We start from the raw sequence: 17,117 nt of genomic DNA, 5'->3' as shown, positions 1-17,117 counted from the left end.
AAGTACTAACTCCACTGCAATATTTGTTAAGAAACTGAAATTTTAACCGAAAAATCTAAAAACATCCACTGCAATATGCTAATTAATTATATAGTCATAGATGTCATAAACTAATGGTGATAGCGAGAGAACACAGTATTATTAACAACATTAACGGCGATAGCCCAACTAATTAAGCTGACATAGATGCAAATTTGCAATGAAGTTGCAAGATTATATTAGTGGGGACTATGAAATTATTTAAGTCTATTTCAATTGTTTGTGCAAGGTGTTGTAGGAAATTTTACGTTGTATATATTTTTCTTTTTGACGTGTATAACATTGAAATAGTTTGGATGGAACAGTTTAAATGCGAAAGGGCTTTCCATTTCTATTCGAACAAATTGGTTATCAATTAATCGAAGTTCATACTAGCCAAAACTTTAGAAGTTCAATCAAAATCCAATGTGAATTGTTCCTGCATGCATGCATGTGTTTTTGGTCAAACAATGATTTGATTTCTATTAGCTTTAATTCAAAAACAAACAACGTTCTGGAGCTACAAGAGCTCTCTTCCACCAAAACATTAGCTAAACGAGGAACGTAAACGGAAGACATAGAGATATTTGTAAAACGCCATGTAGATATCATTGTGTGACTCCTCCAAGTTGATAAGATTAACCAATTTGAGTGGGGTCAGACTTGAAAAACTCTGATATGTACGCATCTAAATTTCAATTTCAATCAACATAACCAAAACGTACTGTATATTGAATAAGCATTTAGCTAATTCCATACTCATTGTACTTTTAATCCTCCTAGTGGCTATTTTATTTCGTTTTTTTCAATACTATAAATTATTAGAATAGAAGACATAAGAACACAAGTTCATGTTCTCTCCCGTTAGTTAGTGTCTTTAAACCAAACCAAAACCGTGTTAAAACCTGGCAACTCACATTTATACCAACCACCCAACCTGTCTTCTTTATTTTTTTTATAATCGTCGTTAGAATCAATAATCACAAATAGTATACTTTAATATAAAACCCATCTACTCATTAAATAAGTGTTACATGTTAATAGCTTGTGGTCGTAGATACATTCATATTCGTTTCCCTCAAGAATGCATATCATTTAATAGAATCCAATCATTCATATTATGATCTGTTTCAAACAATGTCAAACCCATTTCTTTTGAAATATTCTCTCCTGATTTCACGGACCAAAAACCATATTAGTACAAGGTCGATTTAAAATATATAACATTTCAAAACCACTAAACTAAAGCCATCTGAAGAAATTTAAAACACTCGTAGATCGGTGCTCAAATACAGTTAAAACCGTTGTGTCATATGGTTATATCGTTTGCATAAGCGTGATCGCGATGTGTTACCACAATTATTGCATTAGTTCTTATAATAATAACATAAGAACACAAAAATAATTCATGATATTTTACATGTAGACGTAAATGTCATTAAGAAGCGCGATCATATCAGATGATCCTATCATTAAGCACTACGCGTAATACAATAATTGGATCGTTATCAAATTCTTCTTATCGAAACGAAACTTCGTGGAAATTTACAAAAGGACAACACAAGTACGTGGTGGTGTCACGGGGGCTGTCGTTACTCTAAGGGCCCAACACTCACGAGCTTCCAACTTCGATCTATATTTTCTTAAAAACAACAATAACTCATGTCGACAACAAAAAAACACTAATAAGTAATAACTGACCTAGAATTAATATTCGGTTAAGTGATTTCTGGCAAACTTTTTTTTTTTTTTTGGTCAGGCCTACAATACTATTTAATTAATTTTTGTCATAACAAAAAACATGATGACCTCACATGTAAACTGAATTTGGTTTTCCGAAGCCCAAAACCTAATTCTTAGTACTTTAGAAGGCCCAATTTATAATAGTTTTTTACTTTGCGTGTGTAGTTTGTAGTAGCTCTTCTTTTAGCATGCTCCATAGAGCTTCTTAAAGGAGCTTCCGGAGTTACAAAGCGGTATATTAACAATCTCCTACATCCAACAAAAGAGCACATGAGATTGCGAAATGTGTAATTGATGATCTTCGACTTCCTTAGTATGTCGCAAGACATTACCGATGTGTAATTGTTGCTCTGTTCCTTACCTTTTTGGCTCTCTCTCTGTTAATGAGTTGTTTTGACAATGGGGCATCGTTGGTTATAATAAAAGACGATAAAAAGCTCTCCTTTTAGCATGCTCAAAGTATTTCCGAGTCCAAGACACATTATGAAGATAAGAGTATTTACTAAATTCATATAAAAATAGTTGGAAAGATAAAAGTAAATAGTAGTTCTAGAACTAGTAGCTTATTATATATAGTAGTCGACTGTTTCATAAGCTACAAACTTCATGCACTAAAGTAAAAAGTTGGTTGCATTACTTAGGAAACTAAAGACAGACAAGAGCAGAGGAAGAGGAAAGAAACCTCCTCATTCTTCATTTCAAACCAACGAAACAACATATATCTAAAAAAAGTTAACATGAAATGTCGAAAGAAAGACTTACTACCTTTATAACTCCTCTCACTCCATCCTTTTACGTTTGTTTTTCAGTTTTGAAAACATTTGCTCGATATCTGCAGAAGTTATCGCCTTTGATGGCCCAGCAGACTCCTACAAAACCAACAACGAATCAAGTCTTTTTAAATGAAGTGGTTCCTGAGAATTGTAATCAAATTTCTTTCATAGATGGTGACAATATATACCATTAAACCCTGGAGTCCGTCTTGGAAGTCTTTGATTCCGTGAAGGAGCTCAACTTTGGATACGTGGTCTAGATTATTCAGAAGATCAAGTGCTTCACCTTCTTGTTTCTCCAGTTTCTCTGTTCTTTTTTCCTTCGCCTTCTTCTCGTATTCAACAATTGTGTCCTCTGCATCAAGTAGATAGCTTACCTTTCTCTGCTTATACATCTCAAGGCACTTTTCGCATCTGCATAGGATGTTCCTCCAGTTTTTGGTCAAAAACAAAGGTTTCTTCTCAAACTCAGGACACGAGTTTAGATCAGTCCTAATAACACAACCAGCTGCAGGAACATTTTCAGAGCCATCGATCTTCTCAGAACATTTCCGCACAACGAATTTCTCGGCTTCAGTACTGTTCTCAGGCTGGCCGGCTTCAGATTCATCGATCTTCTCAGAACATTTTTGCACAACAGATTTCTCGGCTTCAGTGCCGTTCTCAGGCTGGCCAGGTTCTGAGTCACTGATCGTCTCAGAACATTTTCCTACAACAGATTTCTCAGCATCAGTACCGTTCTCTGGCTGGCCGGGTTCAGAATCCATGTGGTTTTTGTCTAACTCAATTGTCTCTGAACAAGCATTAGCAGAACCAGTGGAATCTACTTTAGCAACAACCCACAAGTTCTCAGGATAAAGTGTCAGAAACGAACATGCTGGGGAGCAGTTTTGACAAATGAAATCTTCATAGATCGGCTCACTTTCCTCATCCCTTGGAATCTGTTAACATCACATAACAAATTGCACTAAGCGCCAACAACAAAAAAAATCAATCGTAAACAACAAGATTAAGCACTGGCCACAAACCTGGCTACCAACACTGTCTGAAGGTGTGAGACCGAGATGCTCCTCATGAAACCAATCCTCACAGAGACAACACTGAATCATCTCTACTTGTTCTTCCACATTTGGGTCAGGGTAAGGTCGGTCGCAAGTGCAGTACAAGCCTTTGAAATTATGGTTGTAAGAATTTTCAGAGTTTTCTATATCTTTGCTCGGGAGAAGCTTACAAGCCAAAGTTCCAAACTTTGAGTTCCCGCAATCACATCGAAAATTTCTCTTAGTCCACAGCTCCAAAAGCTTCATAACCAGAACAATGTTCAACCATTAGGAAACCAATTAACACTATGAAATCAGATTTCAAAATACATAACCTGGCTATATATCAACCATATTTACCTCATGGCCATCATGACAAGATAAGCAACAAGCAGTGCAAATTCCAGCATTCCCCTCTGGTGTACATGTAATGCATGAGAAAATTGCTTGCCTTTTCATGTAACCCTTTGGGAAAGTACACTCATCTCCTTCATCTCCACCCAACACCAAATCCGCTGCCTTAACATCAAGAATCACAAAAGCAGTTAATGAATATTAAACCCCTAAACCCAAATAACATAGGATTACAGAAACAGATACACACTACTGAAATTAATAGAAACTAATTAAGAGACACACACTATCATTACTAGCTAGCCAAAACCTCAGAGACTGTACAATAACAATCCAACACACTCCACTAGCTTCAGAAAAGGTAGTCAATTTAAGGTCAGAATCCAATTTCAAGACGTTTGTTTACACTTAAATCTAAACGATTTATCACCAACCAAGGAGTGAAAATGTGGAAGAGTATTAAACTTTCGTAAGGATCAGAAACATACATAAGCTTTAAAACTGATCAAGAGGAGAAAGAGAACATTACCAGCTCTTCTGCGTCAAGCCTTTCGATATATTCATTGATCGTTATAGTTCCTTCAGCTTCATCCTCGAAAACACCAGATGCCATTGTCGCAATTATTCTTCACAAATTCCCACCTGAATTCACTACTAAAAACATGAAATTGGGTAAAATAAAAGCTATTCGAAAGACTCAAACGAGATATTCCCTAAATTCCTTAAAAAAAATGAAACCCTAGATTATTCGCAAAACATCAAACATGTCAATCGGACCATTACCAGGTTATTGATGGAGTTCTCAGACTTGTAAAAGCCCTAAAGCTTTTCACTTTTCAAGACATAGATAAACGAAGGCAGAGAGAGAGAGAAATTGGGGAAAACGAAGGTGGAGCTTAAGGGTTTGGAAGAAAGAAGGATCTAGCGGATGTTAAAATTCTTAAATGCGAGAAAATTTATGTATGTTATATAAAGGAAGGGACTTTATCGACATTTTCCCGCCATTAACCCTCCAATTCTATTACCCTTTTCCCTCCACTATCAGCAACTAAGCATAAGCACAAGATAAGTATTGTTACTTGATAATGTACATGTTAATATTAATTTGTATCGAGATTAAACGGATATCAAAATCTCAAATTCTTGCTTATATGGTTTTTTATGAATTGAAAATTTATATTTATTTTTTTGTTTTGATAACTAATGTTTAACAAATATCATATCTGTGTGCAACTAGTCAAATCTATCCACAAACACACATACTAATAGAGTAATAAGCATATTTTTAATTATCGTAGATTAATTGATAACCTCTAAAAAAAAAATTAAATTGGGGGATAAAATATTGATAAAATCTAAAGTTATTTAAATCAAAATCACACACTTTTTGTTTTGTTTCTTGACATCTTAATTATAAAATCTAAATATTGGCTAATATAAATTTCAATTTGGATAATATGACTTTATTGGGCCTAATATGATGATACGTATACGGCCCAATAAGAGGTTGAATATGACTTTGACTTTTTCAGGTTTATGGTCAGTGAGTAGCAACCAATCGCAGTCGTAGTTGAAAGTCTCTATTAACTTCTTCTCCGATCTGAGAAAACGCGTCAGAAGTTTCTCGTTCTACAGATAGAGAGAGAAGAGAACGAGAACGAAGTAGAGAGAGAGAGAGAGAGATCATGTCGCAGCAGAAGAAATACATCTTCCAAGTTGAAGAAGGCAAAGAAGGTAGCGATGGAAGACCATCAGTTGGTCCAGTGTACCGGAGTATCTTTGCCAAGGACGGATTTCCCGACCCGATCGAAGGAATGGATAGTTGTTGGGATGTTTTCCGGTGAGATTTCTCGTTTAACCGATCGGAGTTTGTGTTGCATGAGCCTCGTTTCCGATTCTTGCTGAGATTTTGATCCTTGATCTGTTGACTGATCATGGAATTTGTTCTGACTTGCGTTTTTTGCTCTTTATGGATTCTCAAGTAGTAAGAATCGTATAGTTTAATTTCGTCTAGTGTTTATCTGGATTTGATTCATGTTTGTTTAAGTTTTTCGGATCGCAAGATCTACCTAAGTTGCTCTAATCGATAGAAATATAATTTGTTGGTTAATGATTTTGCCATTTGTCTATAATAACATCGTTTTGAGTGGCATGTGATTAATTAACAGTTGCATGAATTTGGTTGACATTTTTTGTTTTGCTTTGTGTGTGGTTTGGTGATATTTTGTGGTTGTTGACTTACATTTTTCTACTGTTATTGTTTATTGCAGCATGTCTGTTGAGAAGTATCCAAACAATCCAATGCTGGGACGCCGCGAGATTGTAGATGGAAAGGTGTTGTTACTGTTTGTTATTGATTTTGATTTTGTGATTTTCGTTTCATGTTATTATAAAATTCACTTGTTATTTTGATTGTTCTTAGCCGGGTAAGTATGTCTGGCAAACATACCAAGAAGTCTACGACATTGTCATGAAACTTGGAAATTCTCTCAGAAGTGTTGGAGTTAAGGACGTAAGATCCATCTTTTTCCTTTCAGATATCTATATTCAGTCTCATTATTTCCTTTTTTTGTCGCAATGTGATTATTCCCTTGCTTAATCTTGTGTTTCCTGATATGTGGGATATTAGGAAGCAAAATGTGGTATCTATGGTGCAAATTCTCCTGAGTGGATTATCAGCATGGAGGTAATTTTGCGGCTGAATCATGATTATGTCATTGATTGTGTTTTGTTAGAGGACTGACAGTGCACTTTTGATGTAGGCTTGTAATGCACATGGACTCTATTGTGTACCGTTATATGATACACTAGGTATGCCTTTTTTAGTATTTCCCAATATACTCTAGAAGGATAAATTCGCCAATAGATTTCCAGTGAGCTTCTACAAATCTTTTAGCTAGCTTATTTGTCATTTTTGTTGCGTGTCAATTTTATAGGTGCTGATGCTGTGGAATTCATCATTTCCCATTCAGAGGTTTCAATTGTCTTTGTGGAAGAGAAGAAGATCTCTGAGGTACAGTAAGAATATATATTTTGTGTGAAATATATATTTATCACTTTCATGCATTGATTACCGTTGCTAAATTTTACATTTTTGTAACCTCTTCTTACCACTTGCTTTTGAATTTTGATTATCAGTTGTTCAAGACATGCCCAAACTCGACAGAGTACATGAAAAGTGAGTGATTTTTTCTTGTGTTAGGCCTGTTAGGCCGTTAACATAGTGTGCTTATGATCAATTGTACGTGATTATAATTACAGCTGTTGTGAGCTTCGGGGGTGTCTCACGTGAACAAAAAGAAGAAGCTGAAACTTTTGGGTTGGTTATATATGCTTGGGATGAATTTTTGAAGCTGGTATGAGACTTGACATTTGCTCGTCCTGAAATATACTGATTCTGTGATATTTCTTTCCAGTGGTCTTATAACTATGCTTATCATGTTTATACTTTCCATTGCGAATATTTCTCCCAGGGTGAAGGAAAGCAATATGATCTCCCAATCAAAAAGAAAAGCGACATTTGCACGATTATGTATACGAGTGGAACCACTGGTGACCCAAAGGGAGTGATGATATCTAACGAAAGCATTGTGACTCTAATCGCTGGAGTGATCCGTCTACTGAAAAGTGCTAACGAGGCTGTGAGTTTCCTTCTTGCTTTCATGCATTTTTTAGGATTCACAAAGAAGCTGCAATCTTTAAGATTCCCATGTTCCTGACTCTGGTCTTAATCGTTTTTTTTGCTGTGCAAATCAATAGCTGACTGTGAAAGATGTGTATCTTTCTTATCTTCCTCTTGCCCACATCTTTGACCGAGTTATCGAGGAGTGTTTCATTCAACATGGTGCTGCAATTGGCTTCTGGCGAGGGGTCAGTAGAGTTTGAACCTTTTTATTTAAACCAGTTTTGAATTCCTCACTTATAATTCTCTCCGGGTTGTCTCCTCAGGATGTAAAATTGTTGATCGAAGACCTTGCTGAGCTTAAACCAACTATTTTTTGTGCTGTACCTCGTGTCCTGGATAGAGTATACTCAGGTAAGATGTTTGAAATATCATATGCCCAAGTAGAGCAAGTACTTTTCAATTCGCCCTCTATATTGAATTATGTTCTCGTATCATCTGTTTTTTCCAAATAACTGAATCTGAGGTTTTACATTTGTACCACGTTACACACCTTCATGAAACTATTACTAGCTGATGATGGGATATACCAAATGTGAAAAATATTCTCAATTCTACTAGAATATTCTTATGATAAGCTTTCATTCTTTCTTCTTTGGTGATTGTTACATTTTCCCATTATTTATATTCCTAATTATCAATTCGATTTCGTATCATTGATATACATGGTTTATTCACTTGGACAAGTTACCCGTGTCTCATTAGGTTGACCTATTATATTAAACAGGTCTTCAGAAGAAGCTTTCTGATGGTGGATTCTTAAAAAAGTTCATATTTGATTCTGCATTTTCCTAGTAAGTCAAACTTCTCTTTGCTTATCTATGTCACTAACCTTTAAGCTATATGATCTAACACACTCAAAACGTTCTCAGTAAATTTGGTTATATGAAGAAGGGACAGTCTCATGTGGAGGCCTCTCCACTTTTTGACAAACTTGTGTTCAGCAAGGTGGCAAAGTTCTTCAATAAAATTCTATACTACACAACATCAGAAGAGCCTATCACTCTTCGTTTTGAAATTTTATAGCAATTATTTCTTTTGCTTTACCACTTAGGTTAAACAAGGACTCGGAGGCAATGTGAGGATTATTCTATCTGGAGCTGCTCCTCTTGCTAGTCACGTAGAGTCATTTCTAAGAGTGGTGGCATGCTGTCATGTTCTCCAAGGATACGGTACCCATTCAATATATTGAGTTCTTCAGATCCAAATGAAACTACATAAATGAGCCAGTTTCGATAAAGTCACTATCTCTCATAAATCACCTAGAATGTGTGAAACAGTTGGAGTATTTTCTGCGTGTACTAGTGTTTTTAATTGAGCCTCGTCATGCATCTTTGCCATCCAGAGTGATGTAGTATATGATCCCTCACTAACAGAGAATGTGATTAGTTGTCCGTTTGTTGTTGTATCATTTACAGGTCTTACTGAAAGCTGTGCTGGAACTTTTGTCTCGCTGCCAGATGAACTAGGTATGCTCGGCACAGTTGGTCCACCAGTGCCAAACGTTGATATACGCCTTGAATCCGTCCCCGAGATGGAATATGATGCTCTTGCGAGTACTGCACGTGGTGAAATCTGCATTCGGGGAAAGACCCTTTTCTCTGGTTACTACAAACGTGAAGATCTCACGAAAGAGGTTCTCATTGATGGATGGCTGCACACAGGTATTTCTTTCTCTGAACTTGTATACAATTAGTTAGAATATTGGTTTTTGTAGTCCGGTGAGTTCTTTTCAGTTCTCACACTCTGCTTCTTATACTCTCAGGTGATGTTGGTGAGTGGCAACCAGATGGAAGCATGAAGATAATTGACAGGAAGAAGAATATCTTTAAACTCTCACAAGGAGAGTATGTTGCGGTGGAGAACATAGAAAACATATACGGTGAAGTACAAGCTGTTGATTCCGTAAGTAACCGATTTGTAGTTTTCTCTCTCATAGGTTTGGTAAATATTCTCATCTACTGATAATCACAATCACAATATTTCCATTCAAATTTATTAGGTGTGGGTGTACGGTAACAGCTTTGAGTCCTTCCTAATAGCTATCGCCAACCCAAACCAGCATATCCTTGAACGCTGGGCTGCAGAAAACGGTGTGAGTGGTGACTATGACGCTCTCTGTCAAAATGAAAAGGCAAAGGAATTCATTCTCGGAGAACTTGTTAAAATGGCCAAAGAGAAAAAGGTTATTCATTGTCTCTATATCATTTGAGTTTTCCAATATGGATTCATGGTTCTTTGTTGTCTTTATCTCATTTGAATTTATTGTGTTGGACTTTGCAGATGAAAGGGTTCGAGATCATCAAGGCGATTCATCTTGACCCAGTGCCATTTGACATGGAACGAGATCTTCTTACGCCGACCTTCAAAAAGAAAAGGCCTCAGTTGCTGAAATACTACCAGGTAATACAAACACTTTTGCGTATTGAAACATTTAGAAATCTACTGACATTAAGTATTAATTAACATGGTCTCTTCGTCATCTGCCAGAGTGTGATCGACGAAATGTACAAGACCATAAATGCAAAATTTGCTTCCAGAGGGTAGATTCCTCCTCACTCTCGGTCCTTGGGTCTCTCATTTTGCATGACGAAGACTTTGTTAATAGGCTCTTCTCTCATCTGTGTACAATATTTGAATATTTCATAGCATCAGATCAGTCCAGAGCTGCTACACTGTTTTTCTTTTCTATCTTTTTTTGGAAATTTACTTTTATGTTCTATACTTGAATGCTATCTCTTTGCCAAAAAAAAAAAAAAAGAATGCTATCTAACTTTTCTTTTTAATAAAATTTTAAAATACATGGCGCTGTCTCAGTATATGTTTTTCGGAAACTATTTATTAATATTCTTCGTAAATTTAGTCAGGTCACATGTTTGAAAAGGGAAATAATATCCGATAACACTGCAAAGAATACAATATTTTCTGCTAAAACATACCGTGTACTGTGTCTATTTCAGACGTCATACAATTTTGAGGAAAAGAAAATGAGGCCAAATCTGTCAACAAGACATGCTAAGATCTCTACTAATTCATTCAGGTGGTACTAAAATCCAACTTGTTCACCCCATTTGCTTCAAATCACGGAATCAGCAAGAAGTTCCGGTACACTGACAAGTTCTTCCCATGGCAGCAATTGTGATAAAGGCGAATTTTGTAGAGCAACCAACTCTTCCCTATTGTACTTCACCCTCTGATCTGTACCCACATATCACACATTTAAACTTTGAGCCCTTCTTCTTCCTTATCAAGAATTGTTATAATAAAGCACGTTAGTGAGAAAAGGGCGTACCTAAAAAACTCCTGGGAACAGCAACAGAACTCTCCGGCCTCTGGTTGTTCCTCCTTGCTACCTTTCCAAAACTCTGTGGAGTAGATGACCGAGGAAGAAGTTGATTCTGGTCGAGAGAAGAAGAGTCAGCATGCTCATGCCTCACCTTGATGTGAGGGTACCTTTTGCAGAGACCAGCAATATCATCTTTGGTTAAAAGCCAACAACCTTGGAGGTCGAGTGTTCTTAGCCTGTTAGGTGGTCTAAACTTCTCAAGACCATTGCTGGTCAAAACTCCATCTCGGACTCCGAGACTGACTAGGTTTGGAAGAGAGGAGAGATGGTGGAGTGTGGAATCTGTGAGGGATGTGCTTGTTAGGGACAAATGTGTTAATCCAGTAAGGCTACTTAGACCGGAAAGAGCTTTGTCACCCAGGTACGGATGTTCTAGACTCAGGGTTTCAAGGGAAGTTAGAGATTGTAGTGCTGCTAGTGACTTCTCTTTTTCTTCTTGTGGAGATATTAGATAGTAGAATCCTGAAAAAAATAGAGTCGTAGGGTTATGATAGGGTTAATAATCACTCGTTAGATCTTAGAAGGCTCATACATACCTAGGGTGCTGTTCATGCCCAAGTCAAGGGCTTTAATGCAAGGCATCGTGGTGCTGATAAGCAAGATGGAAAGATCGTCGACAAATGTCTGGGACATAGATAATGTCTCAAGTTGTGGCACATGTCCAGCAAGATTCCCGACCCCAGAAGGAGTGATTTGTGTATCCGAGACATTAAGATTCTTTAGATTCTCACCAACACATGCTACAAACCCAACAGAATCATCCCCGAAAGCTGTGGAGCTCAGATCAAGATGTTCTAGGTTAAACATAGTTTCTAAGAAGCTGAAGTTTTTGAGGGAAGTCTTGGAAACGTCTAAGTAGGTTATACAGCTTTTGTTGGTAAAGGACAAGGACTCTGTCTCGGCACTGAAATTAGCTCCCGATAAAACTAGCTTTTTCAAGGAAGCTAATGAGCTATGAGTTTTTGGTTCGGAGACAATGGTGCACGTGTTCATGTGTAAGCATTCAAGGTGCGGAATGTTTGGAGTCTGTGTGATGCTTGTCCACGAGAGGTTTAGGAAGCTCAAGTTAGAAAATTTGAGAATACTGACAGCTCCTTGGTTGGTTACGTTGCTTCCCCAGATGTCAAGGTACTCTAGCTTTGTCAGTGCCTGAGCAGCAATAAAGAAAATGGCGGTCAGAAAAACTAAAAAAAGATTGATCGTCTACATATTAAATGTTATTACAAATAGGCATGTTTTTCAGTGACAAAAATAAAATAAAAATAGGCATGTTTTTAATAAGTGAATTCGGGCATACAAACATCTTCACGCAAGAAACTATATTGAACATACACTTGAACTTCATTTGTAGGGATTAATGGGTTTAATAACCAGGAAATGATATTTGAATTTTAGAATCCTGAAGACTAAATAGTTTCTGTGCACATTATACTCTATACTCAACATAGTAGTAGTACCTAGAACTTTACAATTTTAGCAGAGCTCTCTAACAAATTTAACTAGATAGATAGATGATAACTATTGAACTACACAGTTCAATAACATACATCATGCAATTAAAACAACCCTAATGACTACAATAAAGAAAGAGCACAGGTAATACCTGGAGAGAAATCAAGTTCTGATCAGTTACAGGTAAGCCGCCCAAATCCAAAAGAGACAATTTTTTAAGTGAAGCAAGAAGAGAAATTCCAACTTCAGTGACACCTGTCTGTGAAATCCACAACTTTTTCAGATTTACAACAGATTGGAGGTGCTTCATACCAGCATCCGTAACCTTGAAACATCTTGAAAGGTCCAACTCTGTCAAACTTGTTAATCCTGAAAATCCAATATCACATATTAAACACTTAAATTTCTCTTAAACTTCCATTCCAAAACTCGGAGTATATCACTCAACATACCTGTGATAGGCCAGAGGGTGGAACTGTTGATTCTCTGGCAATCTGAAAGATTTAGAGTAATTAGATTAACGAAGCCTCCAATGTAAGCCATCCATTCTGCGTTAACTGAGCTTTTGCCTCGGAGATCTATATTCTCTACAGAATATTTGAATCCTCTGCACAGAAAAGAGTCTTGTTTAGTTGTGTGATACAGATACAATAGTTCAGTGTCCATGCAATCATTGCATTTTCCGCAACGATGTACCAAGACCAACACAATTCTACAGCTAAACACTTCAGGAATAATTATTTCAACATGAATACAGAAAAAAAAAAAATTCTAATCAAATTTAAAAACTAAGATCCCAAGCGATCACTCAATATCTCAAATCGAAGCATATATATATATATATAGCTCAGCATTTCGAGATCAGAAATCAGATTCATATTAGAAACGATCAGAACTATGTAAGGAAGTGAAGAGTTTACTCGAGTAACGAAGGGAAAAGAAGCCGCTTTTTGAGGAGGCGACGGAGGAGAGCATCAGCAAGGTGAGGAGGCAGACTCTCAAGACTACGCCGCTGAAGTCGCCATCGTTCCACCGCATCTCCGCTCTTACAAGCTTCCTTTAAGCATAGACGCACCAAAGGACTCTCCATCTCCAATCTCCAAATCGCTGAAATCTCTGATCTTAGCTCCAAATTTCACAAACCGATCCAACCTTTATATAATAAGAATAAAAACCCTAAATAAAATAGAAAATCAAAGAATTAAAAAAATCCGCCAAAAACAAAAAACAAAAAGTTGTTCATCCTTATTGGGCCACTAAAGCCCAAACGTTTCTAGCTTATATGGCCCGTTGATTCACGTGTATCAGCACGTGCCTTCTTCTATTGAACGTTGTCGAGTGTCGACTATATCATACTAATCTTAGCTCCAATTCTGCAGATTTTACTCTCATCCTAAATAAACCTCTCTTCATCGAAAATGTGGAGACTCTCTGTGTCAATTTTCCTCTTCTCATGTCTCTTCGTTTCTTCGTCTTCGTTGGGCGATTCGGAGGCGACGTGTTCCGGTATAGTTCCGTTACGGTACCGGTACGATAAGATCTCGATAACCGACTTTGGAGGCGTTGGAGATGGTCGAACGGTGAATACTAAGGCGTTTAGGGCGGCGATTTATCGGATTCAGCATCTGAAGAGGAGAGGAGGCACGCTTTTGTATATACCTCCGGGAGTGTATTTGACGGAGAGCTTCAATCTCACTAGCCATATGACTCTTTACTTAGCTAAAGGTGCTGTGATTAGAGCTGTTCAGGTAAAATTTCAAATTTTCTGGTTTATCACTGTGAATTTTGAATTATGAAATTGGATTGGTATGAGATGATTTGAAATGAGTAATGAGTGACGAATTCGTTAGTTGCTGATTTGAAATTGAAATTAGCTCATTAGTCAAATGTTATTAATGAATTAATGGTTACTAATCTTTCTTGGTGAGTGGTCTATATCTACTCTCTGGAAATGAGTTTGATGATTAACTGTCAAATACTGTGAGTGATTACATTTCAAATTTTTTTGACTATAGTTATTATTTTTATAAAGTATAGTATTCTAAAAATAGAATTGCATTTTTTTTTTTGCCTATTTGATTGGATCTGAATTGGAGTGAATTCTCAAAATGTCATCTTTTTGATCAAGTTTTTATTTTGAAAGAAGAAAGAAGATTTGGGGAACCATGCACGTATAATAATTGATAAGTAGTAATAACTATGGGTATGGAATTTGGTATTGGTAGGTCCAAGCTCCAAAGCATCATGGGACCGTCGGGGATAAAATGTTATTGTATGCATGTGGTGTACTGCTTTTATGTCTATGTTTCAATAGCTGACCCGAAGATAGCTGGCAAATTTTGTCTTCGCGTTATCCAATTTTTGTCAAAATTTGGTTATTATATTCTCTACTAGTGTATGTGATATATTAAAGAAAATATCTAAGTGACTAAAGTAGATTAAATCTTGGTTAGAGTGTTTTCTATAGTTGGGACTGTGGATAGTTATGGGTTTTATGGGACTCTGGACAGTTATGGGTTTCATAATCCTTTAGTGAGTATCTCAGATCAATGAAGTAGGATGCTGCCATCTATGTTAAATACTCAGATTTAATTTTCTGCTTGGTTTGTCTTCATGTGAGTGAAGAAAAAACACAAAACTTGTCATTGTAGTGCATATCAATGTGTGTGTGTGTGTGCACCTTATGACCGATTTTGAGCTTGTAAACATTAATAAGTCAGGACCATTTCATTTGTCCTGAGACAGAAATGAGGACAAGGCCACTTCGTTGAAATTTGGGTGATTAATGCAGAGTGGGAATCTTGTGAATTGTTTTGTGACCTTTTGGCTTTTGTTGTGTGTTGACTTCAGGATACCTGGAATTGGCCATTGATTGATCCTTTGCCGTCTTATGGAAGAGGGAGAGAGTTACCAGGGGGACGGTATATGAGCTTTATTCATGGTGATGGGCTTCGTGATGTAGTCATCACTGGTTAGTTTCGACCATCTTATATTTCAGTCATATCTATATGGCTTAGATGATACAGTTCAAAATAGATATTTTGTTACAAGAAATATTCTTCTTGTTGCAGCACTGTTTTGACATTAAATTGCAACACTATGTACACAGGACAAAATGGGACAATAGACGGTCAAGGAGAAGTGTGGTGGAACATGTGGCGTAGTAGAACGCTAAAGTACACAAGACCGAACTTAATCGAGTTCAAGGACTCTAAGGAGATCATAATCTCCAATGTTATTTTCCAAAATTCACCTTTCTGGAACATTCATCCTGTGTATTGCAGGTATATAACACTAGTTAATACCCTTTAGATCTCCCAAACGTAGATATAATATATCTTCCTCTTCTTATGGTATTGACTTTGTTACTTGTTTTGATCCGTGGCAGCAACGTTGTCATCCATCACGTTACGATCTTAGCTCCACAAGATTCTCCCAACACCGATGGAATCGATCCAGGTTCATCTTACTCTTAACTCTTTTTCCAATCCACAGTAGACTACTAGATTGGTTGCTGTGATCAAACATGTCTAGATATGAACTTGGAAATGTTTTTGTGTGCATAATAATCAAAGCTGTTTATTAACATCTGAACAAAATGAATTTGTTGATAGATTCCAGCTACAACGTCTGCATAGAAGACTCCTACATCTCAACAGGAGACGACCTAGTGGCCATCAAAAGCGGTTGGGACCAGTACGGAATCGCCTATGGCCGTCCAAGCTCAAACATAACAATCCGCCGCATCACAGGATCTTCCCCGTTCGCAGGTATCGCAATAGGAAGCGAAACATCAGGAGGAATCAAGAACATTATAGCAGAACATATCACTCTCTCCAATATGGGAGTTGGAGTCAACATCAAGACAAACATTGGTCGTGGAGGATACATTAAAAACATCAAAATATCAGACGTCTATGTAGACACCGCAAAGTATGGGATCAAGATCGCCGGCGACACGGGAGATCATCCGGACGAGAATTATAACCCGAACGCTCTTCCAGTTGTTAAGGGAATACATATCAAGAACGTTTGGGGAGTTAACGTTCGAAACGCTGGCTCTATTCAAGGTCTTAAGGGCTCACCATTTACGGGTATATGTTTGAGTGAGATTAATCTACATGGAAGCTTGAATTCGTATAAGACGTGGAAGTGTTCGGATGTCAGTGGAACTTCACTAAAGGTTAGTCCTTGGCCGTGTTCGGAGCTGAGAACTACCGGCGGGTCTAATTTGTGTTCTTCCACATTCTAAAAACTTCTGAGCAAGTTCTTACCTCTTTGGTTCAATTTTTTTTTGAAATAATTTATCTCCAGTTTGCAGTTCCTCCATTTATATATATGTTTGTACTTTGTATGTTTTAAAAAAATTATGTAATGAATTGTAATTTGAAAAATGAAGAAAGTTTAACAAAATAAGCAAGTCTTTTTTTGTGAATGCTCAAGTTTCTGGGAAAAAAGAAGTTGGATTTATAACAGTAAGATTGATGGTATACTGGACATATACCGGCTCTAAAGACAGTTGGGCTCGATACTACAAAGGCTCGAGTAATAATTTGACAAAAGAAGGCCATGTAACATTGCCAAATTATTCAGAGGACAGCACGTCTTATCACTTGTCTAAATAAATAGCATTGATATTACAGTATATGGAATAACATGAGATTAGATAAATTAACATGATATTTGTTAAAATAACACGAAATCTATTC

At 37.0% G+C, this 17,117-nt stretch overlaps 4 protein-coding genes and 1 non-coding gene across 8 annotated transcripts; 2 read left to right on the top strand and 3 right to left on the bottom strand.

The window, feature by feature from the left end:
* Nucleotides 1-1,777: 1,777 nt before the first annotated feature.
* On the bottom strand, nucleotides 1,778-2,160 carry AT4G03075. Its single transcript, NR_144012.1, has 2 exons — nucleotides 2,123-2,160; nucleotides 1,778-2,010 (listed from the first exon to the last, which is right to left on the bottom strand). It is a non-coding gene; the product is annotated as an uncharacterized misc_RNA (transcript).
* Nucleotides 2,161-2,198: 38 nt separating this feature from the next.
* On the bottom strand, nucleotides 2,199-4,927 carry AT4G23860 (PHD finger protein-like protein). Of its 4 annotated transcripts, none has more exons than NM_118517.6 (6): nucleotides 4,712-4,870; nucleotides 4,458-4,579; nucleotides 3,935-4,093; nucleotides 3,563-3,835; nucleotides 2,723-3,475; nucleotides 2,199-2,630 (listed from the first exon to the last, which is right to left on the bottom strand). In NM_118517.6, the coding sequence occupies exons 2-6, from the start codon at nucleotides 4,539-4,541 to the stop codon at nucleotides 2,541-2,543; spliced, it is 1,359 nt and encodes a 452-aa protein (NP_194117.3). In that variant the 5' UTR covers nucleotides 4,542-4,579; nucleotides 4,712-4,870; the 3' UTR covers nucleotides 2,199-2,540. The 4 variants fall into 4 exon arrangements, with proteins under 4 accessions (NP_194117.3, NP_001329017.1, NP_974600.1 ...); NM_202871.3 differs by having other exon boundaries at nucleotides 2,281-2,630; nucleotides 4,458-4,582; NM_001084967.2 differs by having other exon boundaries at nucleotides 2,312-2,630; nucleotides 4,458-4,570; nucleotides 4,712-4,927.
* A 528-nt stretch (nucleotides 4,928-5,455) lies between these two features.
* Nucleotides 5,456-10,423, top strand: LACS4 (AMP-dependent synthetase and ligase family protein). The gene is made up of 19 exons (NM_118516.5): nucleotides 5,456-5,768; nucleotides 6,199-6,262; nucleotides 6,351-6,440; nucleotides 6,558-6,614; nucleotides 6,691-6,739; nucleotides 6,865-6,941; nucleotides 7,067-7,106; nucleotides 7,190-7,284; nucleotides 7,402-7,569; nucleotides 7,688-7,798; nucleotides 7,877-7,964; nucleotides 8,338-8,404; nucleotides 8,483-8,558; nucleotides 8,665-8,782; nucleotides 9,029-9,274; nucleotides 9,376-9,515; nucleotides 9,613-9,795; nucleotides 9,894-10,013; nucleotides 10,101-10,423. The coding sequence occupies exons 1-19, from the start codon at nucleotides 5,614-5,616 to the stop codon at nucleotides 10,155-10,157; spliced, it is 2,001 nt and encodes a 666-aa protein (NP_194116.1). The 5' UTR covers nucleotides 5,456-5,613; the 3' UTR covers nucleotides 10,158-10,423.
* Nucleotides 10,390-13,700, bottom strand: AT4G23840 (Leucine-rich repeat (LRR) family protein). The gene is made up of 6 exons (NM_118515.4): nucleotides 13,329-13,700; nucleotides 12,861-13,015; nucleotides 12,560-12,777; nucleotides 11,493-12,105; nucleotides 10,903-11,418; nucleotides 10,390-10,808 (listed from the first exon to the last, which is right to left on the bottom strand). The coding sequence occupies exons 1-6, from the start codon at nucleotides 13,496-13,498 to the stop codon at nucleotides 10,687-10,689; spliced, it is 1,794 nt and encodes a 597-aa protein (NP_194115.3). The 5' UTR covers nucleotides 13,499-13,700; the 3' UTR covers nucleotides 10,390-10,686.
* AT4G23820 (Pectin lyase-like superfamily protein) lies at nucleotides 13,646-16,839 on the top strand. The gene is made up of 5 exons (NM_118513.3): nucleotides 13,646-14,156; nucleotides 15,259-15,379; nucleotides 15,518-15,692; nucleotides 15,797-15,867; nucleotides 16,023-16,839. The coding sequence occupies exons 1-5, from the start codon at nucleotides 13,827-13,829 to the stop codon at nucleotides 16,658-16,660; spliced, it is 1,335 nt and encodes a 444-aa protein (NP_194113.1). The 5' UTR covers nucleotides 13,646-13,826; the 3' UTR covers nucleotides 16,661-16,839.
* Nucleotides 16,840-17,117: the final 278 nt, after the last annotated feature.

Source organism: Arabidopsis thaliana, chromosome 4 (assembly GCF_000001735.4).
Source record: "Arabidopsis thaliana chromosome 4, partial sequence".
NCBI lineage: Eukaryota > Viridiplantae > Streptophyta > Magnoliopsida > Brassicales > Brassicaceae > Arabidopsis > Arabidopsis thaliana.
The sequence above is the reverse complement of the archived record's forward strand: the minus strand, read 5'-3'. Positions and strand labels throughout refer to the sequence as shown.

Excerpts from the sequence above, each read along its gene's own strand:
- AT4G23860 (NM_001084967.2), bottom strand. The coding sequence starts at position 4,541 with ATGGCATCTGGTGTTTTCGAGGATGAAGCTGAAGGAACTATAACGATC. Across the intron at positions 3,836-3,934 it reads CTTGTCATGATGGCCATGAG|CTTTTGGAGCTGTGGACTAA; the intron begins GTAAATATGGTT and ends CTGGTTATGAAG. Across the intron at positions 3,476-3,562 it reads CAGACAGTGTTGGTAGCCAG|ATTCCAAGGGATGAGGAAAG; the intron begins GTTTGTGGCCAG and ends TGATGTTAACAG.
- LACS4 (NM_118516.5), top strand. The coding sequence starts at position 5,614 with ATGTCGCAGCAGAAGAAATACATCTTCCAAGTTGAAGAAGGCAAAGAA. Across the intron at positions 6,740-6,864 it reads ACCGTTATATGATACACTAG|GTGCTGATGCTGTGGAATTC; the intron begins GTATGCCTTTTT and ends TCAATTTTATAG. Across the intron at positions 8,559-8,664 it reads ACAAACTTGTGTTCAGCAAG|GTTAAACAAGGACTCGGAGG; the intron begins GTGGCAAAGTTC and ends TTTACCACTTAG.
- AT4G23840 (NM_118515.4), bottom strand. The coding sequence starts at position 13,498 with ATGGAGAGTCCTTTGGTGCGTCTATGCTTAAAGGAAGCTTGTAAGAGC. Across the intron at positions 12,778-12,860 it reads CACCCTCTGGCCTATCACAG|GATTAACAAGTTTGACAGAG; the intron begins GTATGTTGAGTG and ends TTGGATTTTCAG. Across the intron at positions 10,809-10,902 it reads TGTTCCCAGGAGTTTTTTAG|ATCAGAGGGTGAAGTACAAT; the intron begins GTACGCCCTTTT and ends ATGTGGGTACAG.
- AT4G23820 (NM_118513.3), top strand. The coding sequence starts at position 13,827 with ATGTGGAGACTCTCTGTGTCAATTTTCCTCTTCTCATGTCTCTTCGTT. Across the intron at positions 15,693-15,796 it reads ATTCATCCTGTGTATTGCAG|CAACGTTGTCATCCATCACG; the intron begins GTATATAACACT and ends GATCCGTGGCAG. Across the intron at positions 15,868-16,022 it reads CACCGATGGAATCGATCCAG|ATTCCAGCTACAACGTCTGC; the intron begins GTTCATCTTACT and ends ATTTGTTGATAG.